The 18,109-nt window shown below is 38.4% G+C and overlaps 1 protein-coding gene across 1 annotated transcript in view; it reads right to left on the minus strand.

Annotated features, from left to right (window-relative positions):
* The window catches only part of MYH15 (myosin heavy chain 15), a 145,074-nt gene that overhangs the window by 104,296 nt on the left and 22,669 nt on the right, over window positions 1-18,109 (minus strand). Inside the window, exons 11-13 of the mRNA XM_049628137.1 lie at window positions 14,562-14,665; window positions 13,175-13,313; window positions 2,916-3,034 (exon numbers count right to left, since the gene is read on the minus strand). Of these exons, the coding sequence (XP_049484094.1) occupies window positions 2,916-3,034; window positions 13,175-13,313; window positions 14,562-14,665 (362 nt within the window). The remainder of the gene's footprint in view (window positions 1-2,915; window positions 3,035-13,174; window positions 13,314-14,561; window positions 14,666-18,109) is intronic.

An 18,109-nucleotide genomic window follows, 5' to 3' on the forward strand; every position in this document is an offset into this window, starting at 1 on the left:
TTTCCTTTCCACTCTTACTACTTCCTCATCTTCACTCCAGGATTTACTAGCTGTATTACCTTGAAGAGTTAATTTTTGTAAGGTTCACCATCTTTGACTATAAAAAGGGAAATATAAATAAGATCAATTTTGCAGGCTTGTTGTTCAATTGAATGGGATATCCATACAAAGCACTCAGCACATAGTCAGTAGTTACTGATTATTGTGATTTTTAAATCATTATTAAACTCTTAAAAATTAAAACAATTGCGGTGCCTGTGTGGCTCACTCGGTTAAGTGTCCGACTTCAGCTCAGGTCATGATCTTGCAGTCTGTGAGTTCGAGCCCTGTGTGGGGCTCTGTGCTGACAGCTCAGAGCCTGGAGCCTGCTTTCGATTCTGTGTCTTTTCCTCTCTACCCCCCCCCCCCCCCACTCGTGCTCTATCTCTCTGTCTCTCTCTCAAAAATAAATGTTAAAAAAATTGTTTAATAAATTAAAATATAAAATTAAAACAACTTATTTCTAAGAGGTATAGTTAGAACTCTCATGGAATCATAAAATACTAGATCTGAAGGACCTTAGTTCTGAATAATCATGTGTGGTGGCTCTCAATTTGGGATGGTACCTGCCCCTGAAGAAAGAACGCATTTGAAACCTGAGAGGGCAGTTTTCAGCTGCCATCATGACTGTGCTACTGGCATTCAGCACCTGGAAGCCGGAATGCAAAACCCCTACCATGTGTCAGACGTGCTCACATCTGAAGGACCATCCCTTTCAGATGCCAGTCACCCCTACCCTGAGACACAGAGGGATTCAGCCTCTTTTCTGGGTGCTCAGAGAGGTGAAGATATTTGACCAAGGTCCCAGAGTTAGTCAGCATCAGAGCTGGAACCAAATTTTGTAAGTGTTAACACTGCAAGAATTTTTGCCATCGTTTGCAATTGTCATCAACAGAACATATACATCTCTATTCTTAGCAGTGGCAATTGTCTCTATAAAGTCAGTAAAATCCCTAAGAAAAGAAAAGCCTTACAGGGTGCTTTCCCTACTCTCTCTCCAGGAGCAAGAGAAAGAGAAACAGAGAGAGGACGGAAGATGAGGAGTGTTTTGTTTTTTTTTTTCTTTTAATGTTGGATAATACATTAGCTTGCTTCACTGGTTCTATTATAGTGAAGGCTGGTGGTAACTCACTCAGTTCCTGAGAACACGGTATTAAAGAGCAGAAGGTTTGATTTCAGTGCTCCTCTGGGCTCATTAGTTTTATACAGAGCGAGTCCCTGTTCTATAATCATAGCACATCATGCATGCATGTTGTGGTAAATGTGTTAAAAAGCAAGAAACTGCCAAACACCCTTAACTTCACTATGACAAAGAGTTCAACTACTTGTCCTGCTGATCGTGGTTCAAGTTCAGCTCAATATTTAGTTTATCTTAATGTGTATAGAGCACCTACTGCTTGGAGAGCACTGTGCTAGAGGCCAAGGGTACTAAAATGAATTCATCGCAGTCCATGGCCTCAAGGAGCTCCAGTGATGAGGGAGAACAAAAATGGAGAGTAATTGTTTCAGTATAGTATTATGATAGAGGTAGAATTATTGATTTATAGAGTAAACTAAGCAAGGAAATTGCGGAAAGGTTTTAGATAACATAGTCACACCAGATGCTTTAATATACCAAAGATAGAGTTTATTGTCATCAGATTAACTGTCTTCTATCACAAATTTGTACATTTGTCTATCTCATTTTCAGATTCAAAATGTATGTAAAGTAAGACAGTCTAAATGTCACCTGGATATGATCTGTGTGTCCTTTGCAGTGTTACTTATGTTTCCTAAGCCTCAGATTCTCCAACCGGGAAAACCTAAGTATTCCTCTATTTACCTCCGAGTATTGTTGCCAGAAGAGAAGGAATCAATGCCTGCGAGTGCTTTATCCATACTATGTGTGATCATACCATTCTCTCTTTCCAGGAAGCTACCATACCTGTAGCGAAGGGGATAATTTGACTCATTTTCACCAAGGGACGATTAGTGAAAGTGTGATCACTGCCCCAAGCAGTTAAGGTGGGTGCACTCTCTCCACAAACCATCTTTCCCCCCTGCGTGGCAACTCTGGAGGCCAGGTGTTCCAGGTGGCCTAACTACAATGCGGAAGAAGGCCATCCAATCTGTACTGGACTTGGTGTCAGAAATAAATGTTTATTTTGCTGTCACTGAGATTTCAGTGCATATGTGTTACTGCAGCATGGTATCGCATATTGACTAACAGGCGTTATAGATGTAAATTTTTATTTTAAAATGCACTAGCATACTTAGATGGTCTCATTACCCGGCAGCCCTGGGAACACTTACTGCATTCTGACAAAGCCTCCGGATCAGCAGTCCTGAGAGTACTTGTTATTCTATCATTAAAAGATTCTCCTGGATGCACAACAAAACCTACATGACCTTCCATCTCTCATTTCTGCTCTCAACACCCCTCCTTCAAGTACTAACTTCAGCCTATATTTTAAAACCCTTTCTCAACTAATGTGTCTGTTACTCTAAAGAGTCAACATTCCAAATAGGTGAGGGGTGCCAGTTTACCAGTTTTGTTCATATTGGAAATTAATGGCTTTGAAAGCTTCTCGAGCTGGACAAGAAAGACGTTGATCACAAGTAAAGGGCTTGCCTACTTCTACCAAGAGACTTGTTACCTACAGGAAAACTGTCAAACAGTATATTCAGAATCTGGAAAGATTCTTAACACAAGACCATTTACTGTGGTATGCATCACAAGTGAAAACATCCCGAATACTCATCACAGTAGCTCTTACTTGCTTTTTTATAGAAGCTCTTGTTGCAGACAATATCAGAAGCTGAAAAATAACAAGTACAATATGTATACAATTATTACAAGATCATAGAGTCATAATGCTCTGGAAATGTCACCTTACCTGTTCTACAGTTTGATCTCTAGTAACATATTCATTACCAACTTTGATTCTAGGATGGATCAAGCCCTTCACCAACTCAGAGGAGTTAATGCCCATGAGGAAAGCAGCTTTGTCAGCATCTGGTCAGAAGAAAGGAAGGAAGGGTTGGATGGAAAGGGGGAGAGAAGAAGGTGGGAGGAAGGAAGGGGGGGGGAGAGGGAAGAGAAAACACTATTTCAATTCATTCAATTATAGCCAAACAAACTCCCCAGAGGACAAAAGGAAGGTATGTTCAGACCTGTATAGCAAGGTAGACTATAGTTTTGAAATAAAATGCTTGAATCTGAAACGTTTAGAAGACTTTACTTCTTGGAAGTGCAAATCAAACCACAATGAAATGCCACCTCACACCCACTAGCCTTGCTATAATCAAAAAGACAGATAATAACAAGAGTTGGTGAAGGTGTAGAGAGATTGGAACCCTCATACATTGTTGGTTGGAATGTAACATGGTAGAGCCACTATGGAAAACAGTTTGAGAGCTACTGAAAAATTCAATAGAGTTAATCTAGGAACCAGAAATTCTACTGGTGGGTATATACCTAATAGAAGTGAAGACATATGTTCACACCAAAAATTGCACACAAATCTTTCTAGCAATATTATTCATAACGGTCAAAAGTGGAAAAAACCTAAATGTCCATCAACCAATGAATAAACAAAATTCTGTATATAAATACAATGGAAACTTTTTCTGCTATAAAAAAGGAATGAAGTATTGAAGTATGCTTCAATATGGCAAACTTGAAAACGTTATGCTAAGTGAAAGAAGCCAGAAACAAAAGGCCATGCATTGTGTGATTCCAATCATATGAACCATCCAGAACAGGCAAGTCCAAAGAACAGAAAGTAGCCCCTGTGGTTACTAGGGGGAGAAGGGAATAGGGAGTAAGTACCAATGGGTACAGGATTCTTTTCCTGTTTTTTTTCCTCACATGTTTATTTAAATTCCAGTTAGTTAACACACAGTGTAAGATTAGTTTCAGGTGTAGAATAGGGCTCTTTGAAGTAATTGAATGCTCTGGAATTAGATAGTGGTAATAATTACACAATCTTGTGAGTATGATAAAACTCACTGAGCTGTATACTTTAAATGAGTGAATTTTATGGTATGTGAATTACACCTCAGTTGTAAAAAGAAATCTATTTCTTTATCCTGGCCCTCTTCTAAAACAAAATACTTGACACACAGGAAAAATCTCATCTTTATTATTTGCCTATTTTGCCCATCTACATATGCATGTGTAGGTTCTTTCAATGAAACAGGGACTTGGGCATGTAATTCGATAATTCAAGACAACCACCAATAATCAACATAAGCCAGGATACTTGAATTTATCAAAAACATTTCTTTTTGGGCCGCCTGGGTGGCTCAGTGGGTTAAGCATCCGACTTTGGCTCAGGTCATGATCTTATTGTTTATGTGTTTGAGCCCCATGTGCTGTGCTGACAGATCAGAGCCTGGAGGCTGCTTCAGATTCTGTGTCTCCATCTCTCTCTGTCCCTCCCCCCACTCGCGCTCTGTCTCTCTCTCTCTCAAAAATAAATAAACATTAAAAAAAATTAAAAACAAAACAAAACCTTTCTTTTCCTACCGTCTCTGTTTGCTCCATAGTGACCTCTGCTGCCCAACAAATATACTTACAACCCTACAACCCACACAATTGGCATTATTCTAAATCAGTGCTTCCATTTTCTAAGGAAAGTGGGGAAGAAAGAATAAACATGTATCACATCATGTGTTAAAAAATGACAATACAAAAGAATGCCACAGGCAAAAAGTTATAAGCACACTCCAATTATAGATTTCTTTAGTTGTCAAGCCAAAGGAATATTTTGCTCATCTAACCCCTCTGCTATACCTTACATTTTTATATGAATTCTGAGATATGCTAGTATCTCTGATGTAGTCACTGTATGAAACAATGTCTTACAAGAGGTGAAAATGCAGTCTTTCATTACTTCACTAAGGAGTAAAAAAATTTCCTGAGCAATAACCACAAATAGGGAGTAAAGTAAAAACAAAGAACAATTAGAGAACTGTATGTCACTTGTATTAACTATATCCATTTCCTTTTGTGGGCTTTTGAAACTTTCACAAAGGATTAAAAAGCTTGAAATATTTATTTTCTTGTTAACTAAGATCAATATATATTATACATACATTTCTACAGGCTACACACCTACTCTACGTCAGAGATAATGGCCCAGGTACTCAGTTGCTATGAATCCTTTCAAAATGCAAAGCCTATTTGGGGAAATAAATGGGAAATCAAAAGTAGAGCAGACGTGCTCATCCTATGCTGAGATATCCCTGCTAAGAGTGCCATATTTGGAGACAAAAGCATGATTATTTCAAGTTGAGAATCCGATGGATCAGAATCATAGCCTTTTTGCACTGGAAGAAACTTTAAAGAGCACATGACCTAGAATTAAAAAATATTTTAAAAAAGAGAAATGTAATGTGCCTGATGAATCTGAGTGGAAATGAATTCTAACTGACAATGTGAAAAATGAACAGTTCCTACAATATCTGTTCAAAAAAAAGGAGTTCAGTTTTCTGAGCTTTGGAAGCATTCAGATGGACAATACAGGTAATAATAGTCTCAAACTCATACCTCCTTTTTCCAGTGTTAAGGACAGTCTTTTGAGTCTATTTTTATCCATGAACAAAGGAAACTCAAATTCTCTGTACAGTATCCCACCTTAAGCTCTAACAGAAATAGCATCCAACATTACAGAATTATTTGCCACCCACTCCACAGACAGTCAAGTGTCTACAGACAGAGAAGTGGTATACCTTGCATTTATCCTACAGGTGGATATTACACATTCTTCAGTTTTTCGTTGTGTTTTGTTTTGTTTAGACAGAAAACAGTACTTGTCATCTTGCTCTAAAAAATAAGTGACTTCATTTGCACTAAAAGTTTCACAACCAAGATGAAAATAGTTTAAATCTATGAATAAATATCCATCAGACAGTAAGGAAATGATATTATGAACAAAGCAAGGTCTGTAAACACATTTTCATCATGTAAACTGATATGTTCTGAAAAGAGGCTTTATGAAATTCCCACCATCATGCCCCAGGACCTTGTGAATAAACCCAGGGATTTTTAATTAGGCTGTCTGGTCTTACCTGGGAGAGGCAATGTTTAGCTAGAGCAGGTGTTCTCACACATTGGCATGAATCAAAATACCCCGGAGAGCTCATAAAGGTACAAAGGACTGAGCTTGCTGAAGGTGGTTGGGTCTGGACCTGTTTTTATCATGTTCCCCAGGTGCTTCTGACATACATGAAGATTTGAGAACACAGTCCATATTATAGTGGTCCTCAAACTTGGCTGCACAGTGGGGTCACCTGGTAAGTTGTAAAAAAGACAATGATGCCTGTACTTATACCCATGATTAGTATTCTTTGGTCTGGGTGAGGGCTGAGCTTCAGAAATTTCAAAGCTCGCCGGTGAGTCCAATGTGCAGCCAAATTGGAAAACTATTCTCTTAAGAATGGTAACCAGGTTTAGTAAGTACGTTTTGAAGTCAAGAAGGTAGAACAAAGTCTGGCTTTACCTGAAAACAAGTAAGGGGGTAGAGAAAAACAAAAGGCAATCTTTTCCAACTTTACAATTTCATCCCAGTTCAATCCCATATGTAAACAACCAGATATAAAGAAAGGAACAAAATCCAGTTTTGTCAATCCTGGCTGATGTAAAGAGGGGTTAGAAGAATGACATTTAATTGTTAGCCTTTCAAGTAGGGTTCTAATATGATTTCTGAGCTGTTCACATTTCGCTATTATTATTGAATAAAGTTTACTAAGCACTTACTATGTGCAAGGCCTAAGTGCTAGATGCTGTAGCAAGAGAGATAAACAAGACAAAAAAATTTGGGCATCAAGGAGTTTATAATCCATGAAAGTAAATAAAACAGAAAAAAATAACAAGTCAGTAAAACAACTTCTTATCAAAGACAAAGAAATCGATTATTAGGAAAGTTTGAAAGAGGAAGGAATCCCTTAGGACTGTCTGACCAAGGAAGATTTCAAAAAGAAATAGTATTTGATCTGAGCCTTGAAAGATGAGAATGGTTTAATAGGCAAATACAGGAGGAGCACCTGGGTGGCTCAGTTGGTTAAGTGTCCAACTTTGGTTCAGGTCATGATCTCACCGTTCATGAGTTCAAGGCCTGCATTGGGCTCTGTGCTGACAGCCTGAAGCCTGCTTTGGATTTTGTGTTTCTCTCTCTGTCTTCCTCTCACTCACTTGTGCTCTGTTTCTCTCTCAAAAATAAATAAACATTAAAAAATTTTTTTTTAATAATAATAGGCAAATACAGGTGAACAAGAATATCTGAGACAGATCAGCATGACTTACAGGCACTGCAGCAGGCCAGAGCATGCCTGGTCAAACTGGACCACAAAGTCAGGGAGTGAGCAATAAACAGAAAAGCGGGTGATTTCTGGTCACAGAAGACATCTGATGCCACTCACTATAAGGTATTCATTAAATAATGGAGAAACAGTAAAGGGACTTTTAGTAAAGCAATGGCATAGAGTCAGGCTTCACAATGATTAATTTTGTGCAGGTGTGCAAGACAGACCAGAGCAGGAAGAGTAGAAAGAAAGTGAACCCACTGCAAGATGCCAACATGCAAAGTGTTGATGGTCTAAACTGGTAATAAGAAAGGGAAAAAAAGACTGAGAAACTTGACTAAGAGGTTCTGACCTGAGAAGTGGAGAGAAGAGCAGAGCATGAATACAAATAGAGAAGTCAATAGAAAGACATCTCGTCTCGTGGGAGGAGACGAGAATACAATGAGTTTTAGCCACACAGTTTAGGATACCAGGTGATTATGCCATAGGAAGTTAGGAATGTGGGGTTGGCACTCAAGAAAGACGTAAAGGCAAGAATGCCCCCTTCAGTTTAGGTGCCTTCTCTCTTTCCACCCTCTTGTCCATCTGTCCAGCTCCTTCAATCCTCCCTCTGTGGTTAATTGGGGGGAAAAATCACCAACGCTTAATAGATTAAGAGCCCTAAGAAATCAGTGAGAAAGTTGATTGTTTCCAACAAAAATGTTCAGTTTTTTTTAATGTTTATTTTTTATGTTGAGAGAGAGAGCATGAGCTGGGGAGGGGAAGAGAGAAAGAGAGACAGAGAGAAAGACAGAGAGAGAGAGCATCCCAAGCAGGTTCCATGCTGTCAGGGCAGAGCCTGACATGGGGCTCCATGTCACAAATTGGGAGATCACAACCTGAGCTGAAATCAAGAGTTGTAGGGGTGCCTGGGTGGCTCAGTCGGTTGAGCGTCCGACTTCGGCTCAGGTCATGATCTCACAGTCTGTGAGTTCGAGCCCCGCGTTGGGCTCTGTGCTGACAGCTCAGAGCCTGGAGCCTGCTTCCGATTCTGTATCTCCCTCTCTCTTTGCCCCTCCCCCACTCATGCTCTGTCTCCGTCTCTGTCAAAAAGAAAAATAAACATTAAAAACAAAAAAAAAAGAGGTGGATGCCCAACTGATGGAACCACCCACACACCCCCAAAATGTGCTCAATTTAAAAGTGGGCTAAGGATGGAAATAAAAATCTGAAAAAGAAATGATGCAAATGCGTCAGAACACACAAAAATTAACTTTATTAATATTTAAATAAAAAACAAAACTTGGCTATTTGGCAAGAGAAAGAACTGTTAATGTTAGTGAACACAGTGAGAAAGTTACTCTCAAAGCTGCTAATAGGAATATAAATGGCAAAACATAGGGCAGCTTGAGAGAAAAATTTACTTTTAGAAGTTTATTCTAAGAAAATTATATATATCTTTGAATTTGTAAGGGTGTTCACCAAAATTTTGTTCATGATGGTAAAAATCTGGAAATAAATTATTCAATGAGAAATATTTAAGCTAATTATCCATACATGGGACACTTTATAACCATCTAAAAAGTTATTGCAGAAAATACGGAAGATGTTCACATATAATTTAGTGAAAAACTCTAGAATGAAACAACATGAAAAGCATGAACATATATATTTTGTTTAAAAAAGTTCTCTGTGCATATTCAACTATAAAAACACAGGAAAGTTGTGTCCTCTGGCATTAGCAGTGATTGTCCCTGAGTAAGTAGGATTTTTTAAACAAATAATCATGTGCCAGGCACTTTTTTAAAACGCAGAAACACAGCACTGAACACACCAAATTAAGTCCCTGTTGGTCAATAAAAAATAGCTGTGTGAATGACATGAAGAAAAATATTCAGGTTAAGGAGAAAGAGAGTGATCAGGAGGCAGCGGGAGTGGTCAGGGAAGTCACCATTGAAGAAGACACCTTAATAAAATGAGGGAGTAAGCCATGAGGATGCCTAGGAAAAAAGAGCTCCCGATGAAAGGAGAAGTCGTGAAAAAGTCCTGAAACAAGGAGCTCCTATGCTCTAAGAAGAGCCAACAGACCAGTAGGGCTGAATGAAGGGAATGACAGAAGGGGAAATGGTAGATGAAGTTTCTGTACCCTATTTCGGGGACATAGGTTGGTAGTGGGGGTGGTGATGATTCCACACCAAGCAATTCTGTGACACCAGCTGGGTGTCCTATGCTGGGTGCCCTACAATTCAACTCAATTCTACCTGAAGATAGCATCAGATTGCATGGGTTCAGTTCCATGAGACTATTCCCCCCTCCTCCACTTCAGATGACAATGACAAATCCAGGTTGTCTCTTGGGCTACCGACTCAGGCTGTAGATCCGTGGTTCCAATGACCCTCTCCTCAGGTTCAATTAATTTGCTAGGGGTTCACAGAATTCAAGGAAATATATTACTTACTATATCAATAATTCATTATAAAAACAAATCACTCAGGAATAGCCAGAGGGAATAGATGGCATAGGGCAAGGTATAGAAAAAGAGTGCAAAGCTTCCATGCCCTAAACACACACTGTCTTCCCAAATCTCCATATGTTCACCAACCCAGAAGCTCTCTAAACCTGTCCTTTTGGGTTTTTATGGAGGCTTCACTACACGGACATGACTAATTAAATCATTGGTCATTGTGATGGAACTAAATCTTTAGCCTCTCTCCTCTCCCCTGTTGGAGGTGGGACTGAAAGTTCCATCTCTCTAACCACCTGGTTAGTTCCAATGGTGACCAGCTCCCATCCTTAGTTACAGTCCAAAAGTCGACTCATTAACATAACAAAAGCACCTTTATTGCTCTCATCACTTAGAAAATTCCAAAAGTTTTAAGAACTCTGTGCCAGAAACTTGAGTTTAATAAAAAGTTAATAAAAAATGTAATTTTTTTATTAAAAATCACAATATCAAAAAAAGTCACAGTATCACAGTAGGAGGTGGGATTAGAGAGATTTAGAGGTATCACAGAGGATGAGGCTATGAAGGGAACTTGGGGCTTATTTTAAGTAACATGGGAGCTATTAGCGAGTCTAGAGCAAGGAGAGGGCATGAATGGACTTACACTATGAAAGAGTCACCATTGGCTGTTCTGTGCAGAACTATCAGTCATGAGACAAGAGTGAAGACAGGGAGACCAATAAAGAAGCTATTTCAATAATCTTGTAAGAAATGATGCCTCGGGCTAGATGCTAACAGTAGACATGGTCATGGTGTGTAAGTAGTTATGAGTTTTATACATATTTAAAGGTAGATACAGCAAGGCAGAGACAAAGGAGTTCACGATGATGCTAAGTGTTAGGGCAACTGAGAGAATCCAGTTGACATTTACTAAAAACTGAGAAATGAAGAGAAATGAAGAGCAGGGGTGGGGTGAGATGAAGAATTTAATTCTACACAGGTTGAATTTGAGATGACCACCTAAGAAATCAGAAAAGATTCAAGGATCAAGCCCAGCATCTCTATAGCATTTAGAAGTGGGAAAGATGAGGACAGTCCAGCAAAGACTCTGAGAAGGAACCACTGGGGAGATTGGAGGATATTATGTACATCATTTTCTTGTATGTATTTTATGATAAATAAGTATGCCTAGCTTTCATAATGAGAACAATTCTTCAAAAAACCTGTTTCAAAGAGTGTAAAAAGCAAAAACAAAACAAAACCAAAAAACAAAAACACAACAACAAAAAAAGCAACAAAATAAGATGTCATAAAAGCACATTTTAATATGTTAATATAAGATGTTTACACAAGCATCAGGTCACATTCCTTCACTTCATTCTCATCTGTGCTCAAGTGTTCTCTTTCCTGAGGGGATTTTCTGACTATCTACAAGAACCTTCAAATCCCGATTATGCTTTATTCTTCTACTCTGCTTTATTTTTTTCATTATGACTTCATGTGTGTTTGTCTGCTTATGTATAATGGTCTATCTCCCACACTAGGTAGTCAGGACAGGGATGATCTCATGTGCACAGGTATATCCTGAGCACCAAAACAGCCCCTGGCACAGACTGGCCTCAAAAATTATTCATTAAACAATTAAAAAACAAACAACCCAATTCAAAAATGGGCAAAGTACTTGAATTAATATTTTTCCAGAGAAGATATCCAAATGGCCAATAAACACATGACAAAATACTCAACATGCCTAATCATCAGGAAATGCACATCAAAACCACAAGAAGATACTACTTTATACCCATTAGGATAGCTATTACAATTTTTTTTTTTTTTTTTAAGAATTGAAATCAGGGACTTGAATGGATATTTAAACACCAATGTTCACAGTAGCATTAATCATAGTAGTGAAAGGTAGAAGCAACTTGAGTGTCTGTAAGTGGATAAATGGATAAACAAAATGTGAAATATATATACAACGGAATATTATTCATTTCTTAAAAAGGAATGAAATTCTGACATATACTATAACATGAATCTTGAAGACATTATACTAAGTGAAATAAGCCAGACATAGAAAGACAAATACTGTATGATTTCACTTACCTAAATACCTAGAGTAGGCAAATTCATAGAGACAGAAAATAGATTAATGGTTGACAGGGGTTCAGAAAATGGGGTAATAGGGAATTATTAATAGGTACAGAATTTCAGTTTCAGATGATGAAAAAAGTTCTGGAGATGAAGAGTGGTGATGGTTGTACAACAATGTGAATACGCTTAACGTCACTGAACTATATACTTAAAAACAGTTAAAATGGTAAATTTTATGTTATGGATATTTTAGCACAATTGAAAACAAAAAATTTTAAGAAATTACTTGTTGAAAGATTTGAATGAATGGGTTTTCTCTTTTTTGCTTTAGCAGCCAGGAATTTTAGTATTAAATGAAATAATTATAATAACTATGCTTCCTTCCCTTTTTTTTTTTTTTAAAGCTTATTCATTTATTTTGAGAGAGAGAGAATGTGAATGAGTGGGAGAAGGGCAGAGAGAGAGAGAGGGAAAGAGAGGGAGAGAGAGAATCCCAAGCAGGCTCCATGAAGTCAGGTCAGAGCCCCACACAGGGCTCAGTCTCACTGATTGTGAGATCATGACCTGAACTGAAATCAAGAGCTAGACGTGTAACTGAGCTACCCAGATGCCCTGCTTCTTTCTTCTCATAAGGAGGATGCCTCAATTTTTTTTGGTAAACAGGCAAGACTATAAAGTTTTTTTTTTTAATATTTATTTTTGAGAGTGGGGGGAGAGAGGCAGAGAGAGAAAATCCGAATCTGAAGCTGGCTCCAGGCTCCAAGCTATCAGCACAGAACCTGATGTGGGTCTCGAACTCATGAACCGCAAGATCATGACCTGAGCTGAAGTCAGACGGGACGCTTAACCAACTGAGCCACCCAGGTGCCCCAAGAATATAGATGTTTTAATGTGAATATAAAACAAAGGGAAATGAAGCCATTGTACTCTCAACCCAATGGAAACTCTACTTTGGGAATTCTAAAGATCTTTGTTCACACCTCCATTATGTCATTTAATACATCTTCTGGTAATTTCCTCCTTTCTCTGTTTTTCTCAGCAGACTATGTGCTGACAGAAGGCTTTCTCCTAGTTAATCCTATAGTACCCAAGTTTAGCAAATTTACTAGCATTGTCAATAATTAAGGAAAGCTTCTCATTCTGAAATATTGGAATTATACATCAGAATGATGGTTAAGAGAAGAATTTTGAGGAGAAACAATTGAGGGAGATTGCTGATCAGTTTCAATGTTTTCAAAATCTAAGAGGCAAGGTAACTGCAAGGAAAAGGGAGCAGGGCTGGGCTCAGGGATTTGAACAGAATATATGCCACGGCCTCAAAGCAATTCTTACTTTCTGTGCCATCTGCTTCCACTTGCTCTTCTCTGGGTTTCTGTTTAAATTTCATGTTTCCAAAGTGCAGGATGGCTCCAATGAGTTTGTAAGATCCATACTTCTCGTCAGGAAGGAAGCCCAAGATGTCCATGGCCCGCTGTAAAAAGAGAAACAGATGGCCATATCTTCATTTGCCTAATGGCTGCAGTAAGCACCTCACCCCTGCTGTGTGTCACACATCCCTACACTCCATAGGCTGTCAAAGGGAATGAAACAGATCGCCACAGCCCGAGGTGTGACAGCTCTGTTCAAAGCAATGCAAATCGGGCCTGTTGGCACTTGGTCACCCGCAGTCTGCTTATCCCTTTAAAAGAGAATTAGGAAGGCTTGTTTAATTTCCAGTAGTTTTAGAACTTTCCTTGGATGCCCTGCTCCTCTCTTCTCCCTTCTAGCCATTGATCATTAACTTGCTATATAAGGTAAATGGTTTTGTCTTCTATTGTAATGGCAGAAAGTAACACTATATCTGGTGGGTTGCTTATTTTGGAGGCTCCTATACATTTCCCCCAGACATACTTTATTCAAAGACTGGCAAAAGGAAGTGTTTCAGAAAAGAAAAAGCCATGTCACTGAAGACCTAAATCTTAAGAAGCCACTGCACGTGGTAAGATGTGTGTTCTCACACACTCCAATAGGGTAGAAATTGGTACAATCTTTCTAGTAGTTAATTTAGAATATGTATCAAGAGACTATAAAGAATTCATAATCCTTACCTAGTAAGTTCACTTTTGGGAATCTAGCATAAGGTGAATCTAATATACAGAAAAAACATTTGCCTATAAACATTTACCACAGTTAAAAACAAATCAAAAAAACTTTGAGTCTAACGATAGGAGAATAGCTAAACACAGTACAGGACAAATGTATGATAAAATATTAAATATTCATTTAAATGTTTATGAAGAGTTCGTAATAACACTGAAAATGTTTATAAGATTAATCAAAAAAGCAAACTCTGTATACCAAGTAGTATATACAGTGTGATTATGATCTTTTATTTAAAAAAAAAAATCTTCCCAAACCAACTACATAGTAGCAACCCCAAATAGAAAAAAAAAAAAAAAAAAAAAGAACAAAGACTATAAAGGTATACCAAATAAAAACAGTGGGTGTCACTGAGTTGAAACATCTACCCATGTTGCCACATGTTCCAAAGTTACCATACTGACCAATGTGCACTTTTACAGTTAGTAGACTTTGAACAGCCACAGATCTAACGGGGCTCCTTTCACCCTCCACCCCCAGAGGAAGGAAAGTCACTTCTCCTGGACCCTTCAGAAGGAAGATCTGAAATGCTTTCATTTCTCATTGTTATTACCAGACTTTGGTAACTAACAAGCCTTACATCTGTGGCCAGCAATTCTTCAGCATCATCCCAGCTGTCCATAGCAACTACTCCATGAGAGCAAAAGGGAAAGTCAGAGGGATTTCCAGACACCAGGAGCATGTCTGCAGTGGGAAAACCATCAGTTAAACAGTCAGAGAAATACACAAGGCTTTAGAAAATAATTGACCTATATTCACAGTTTATTCTTACAGCTGATAGCGCACTTGTAAACAAGCCAAAATAAAATCCATATTCTTCAGCCAAACCTCTGCAATCAAATTTTGCCCTCTATTAACTTGTCAGTCATGTGTTAATGCCTCCCAAGAGAAGACCAGGCAGACCAAATCCAAAAGCAGATTCAATTGCAGCAGCTTGAATTGGTGTGAAAACAAAAACAAAAACAAAACAAACAAACAACAAAAAACCCAGATAATGTGGGTTGGCAAAACTTTGAAAACAGAAATTTGGCCTAGATACATGGTTGAGGGCAGAGGCCAAAAAAATGTTTTGTAAAATTATAAGTGTGAGAGGCCTGAATTTCAAAGGCTGGGAAACAGGCAGACCCTGGGGTTAGCACCCAGGAAACATTAGCAATGTAATCCTGTCATATCATGTCCTTCCTATTGGGAGACTGAGTCTGTCTTTCAAGGGATCCATAAATCAGCCTCTGTGTTCAGCACTGCACCTCTGATATGTCTAAGACTCCTGACATGATTCACTTAGGAAACATAATGCAGGCAGAAACCAAGGCAGGCTGTCAGCAGCACATCAGCGACTGACTTGGCCAAATCACATTCACTGCTTAATGCCTAACATTTGCTTCCAACGAAGTTTCTTTGAGCTGATCTGATTTTCGTATTTGTCACTCAGCAAAGTGAAGCTGCTATCCTGAACCCCAAATCTCAGAAACAAATTGCACTTTGCGAATGTTCATGGCAGCTTTATTTGGAAACAACCCAACTGTCCATCAAGAGTTAACAAACTGTTGGATATCCATACAACAGATTATTACTCAGCAAACAAAGGAATGAACTATGAACTATGTATGCTATGGCATGGAAGAATCTCCAAATAATTATGCTGAGTGAAAGCCAGACAGCAAAAGAGTATATACTGTGTGATTCCAAATTATAAAATTCAAGAAAATGTAATCTAATCTATGGTGACAGAAAGCATATTAGTACTTGCCAAGGGACTGGGTGGGAAGGGAGAAACAGAGGAGTGAGAACAGGTTGGGGGGGATTATAAAAGATCATGAGAAAACTTTTGAATGGATACATGAATTATCTGGATTACGGTGATGGTCGCAGGCATATATACATATGTCAACACTTACATTTATGTCGATAATGCTTCAAAGAAGCTATTTTATAAAAGTTAAAAAGTAAAAAGAAATTGAACCAGCCCAAAGGAAATCATGCCGAAGGCAAGTACTGTATTTATAGTATTTAATGTATATTTAATAGAAATATAATCCTTAAATTCTTACTTGAATGATTCAAAGATCCTTTAAATGTTAATACTTCCCAAGAATCTCTTTATATTCTTTCTCATGCCTCACTTTATATCAACAAATATTTGCTGAGTTCAAACTATGTGCCAGGCATTGTAAGTTTTAGAGATACATCAGTGAGAAGAAAAAAAAAAAATCCTGCCCTCATGAAGTTTATATCCTAATAGGAGGAGACAAGAGACAGAAATGTTAAGAATAAGTAAAATGCATGAAAACATATGGGATGTAAGATGGTGATAAGTGCCATGGAGAAAAATAGCAGGGAAAGGGAATAAAAAGTATTGGCAATATGGGGGCACCTGGCTGGCTCAGTCAGGTGGAGCATGCAACTTTTGCTCTCCGGGTTGTAAGTCTAAGCCCCACATTGGGTGTAGAGAGTACTTAAAAATAAAATCTTAAAAACAAAAAAAGTATTGGTGATACAGAGTTACAATTTTCAAGAAAGTGATGAGGGAAGGCCTCTACAAGGTGACATTTCAGTAAAGACCTGCAAGAGTTGAGGGAGAGAACCGTGGAGATAAATGAGAGAGAATGTTCTAGATAGAGAAGAGCAAATGCAAAGGCCCTGAGGGGGAAGTTTGCCTGGCATTTTGAGTGGCTAAGGTGGGTCAGGAACGGGCAAATGAAGGAAGTGGGAAATAGTAGGTTTGAGGTCCTAGAGGCATCAAGAGGACAGATGATAGCTCCTTACAGGCCAGAGTGAGGATTTGGGCATTTATGCTCGGTATGAGACAGGAAGCTATTGAAGCTTTTTGAGCAGAGGAGTAACATCATCTGATTTATTATTATTATTATATTTACCATGGCTGTTGGGTTGAAGACAGAGGAAGCAAGGGTGGAAGCAGGAATACCAGGCAGGAGATGGTTAACTAATCCAGGAGAGAGGTGATGGTATTTGATCAGGGCAGTACCAACAAAGATGGTAAGAAGGCTTTTGAAAGTAGATGGAACAAGTGAGAATAAGGTGGGAGAAACAGATAATCAAAGGTAATTCCAAGGGTTTGTGGTGAGTCAAGCGGAAGGGTAGAGCTGCCTTCAATAGCCCTGGGAAACACTGTGGTAGCAGCAGGTGTGGGAGGGTGGTTCAGGAACAGGTCTCAGGCACGTTAAATTTGAGATGCCTATGCATGAACTATGAATACATGCTATAGCATGGAAGATTCTCAAAATAATTACACAGAGTGAAAGAAGCCAGACAATAAAAGAGTAGATACCATGTAATTTCATCTTATAAATTTCCAGAAAATATTTTTTCACTTAAAGTGCTTTATACTTGTGTAAGCTAAACAGAAATGTACACACTGAAATCTCAAAAACCCTGAGGCATGCCCATTAACCTTGTTGTGGGTTCTTCTACAGGTCTTTCTTTTTTCCATAGGAATTTCCCTCAAACATCTAAAACCCATAGTTTTTACTATATACACAGCCTAAACCACAGCAATCTATGATTCTGTCATTTTACACTGTGAAAAATCCTCAAAAACTAGTGGTACAATAGAAAAAAAATCACAAGTAAATTTCATTATATGTCAGTCATATAAGGTGGTCCTTCTCCAAACCAAGTAGAGAAATAAGGGTCAATTAGCTAGGAGTCTAAAATACTGGAGATAAGTCTGAACTCCAAACTGTGGAAATCATCCAATAGAAACTATCTTTATAACTGTCGGCTTATTGTGCAGCCATTATGGAAAACAGAATGGAGGTTCCTCAAACCTTACACTAGTAGGTATTTATCCAAAGGATACAAAAATACTGATCTGAAGGGTCACATGCACTCCAGTGTTTATAGAAACACTATCAACAATAGCCAAATTATAGAAAGAGCCCAAATGTCCATCAACTGTTGATACACTAACACACACACACACACACACACACACACACACACGCAATGAACTATTACTCAGCCATCAAGAAGAATGAAATCTTGCCATTTGCAATGGTGTGGATGGAACTAGTGTATTATGCTAAATGAAATAAATCAATCAGAAAGACAAATACCATATGATTTCTCTCACTTGTGGAATTTAAGAAGCAAAACAGATGAATGTAG

The sequence above is a fragment of the Panthera uncia genome, chromosome C2 (assembly GCF_023721935.1).
Source record: "Panthera uncia isolate 11264 chromosome C2, Puncia_PCG_1.0, whole genome shotgun sequence".
Lineage (NCBI taxonomy): Eukaryota > Metazoa > Chordata > Mammalia > Carnivora > Felidae > Panthera > Panthera uncia.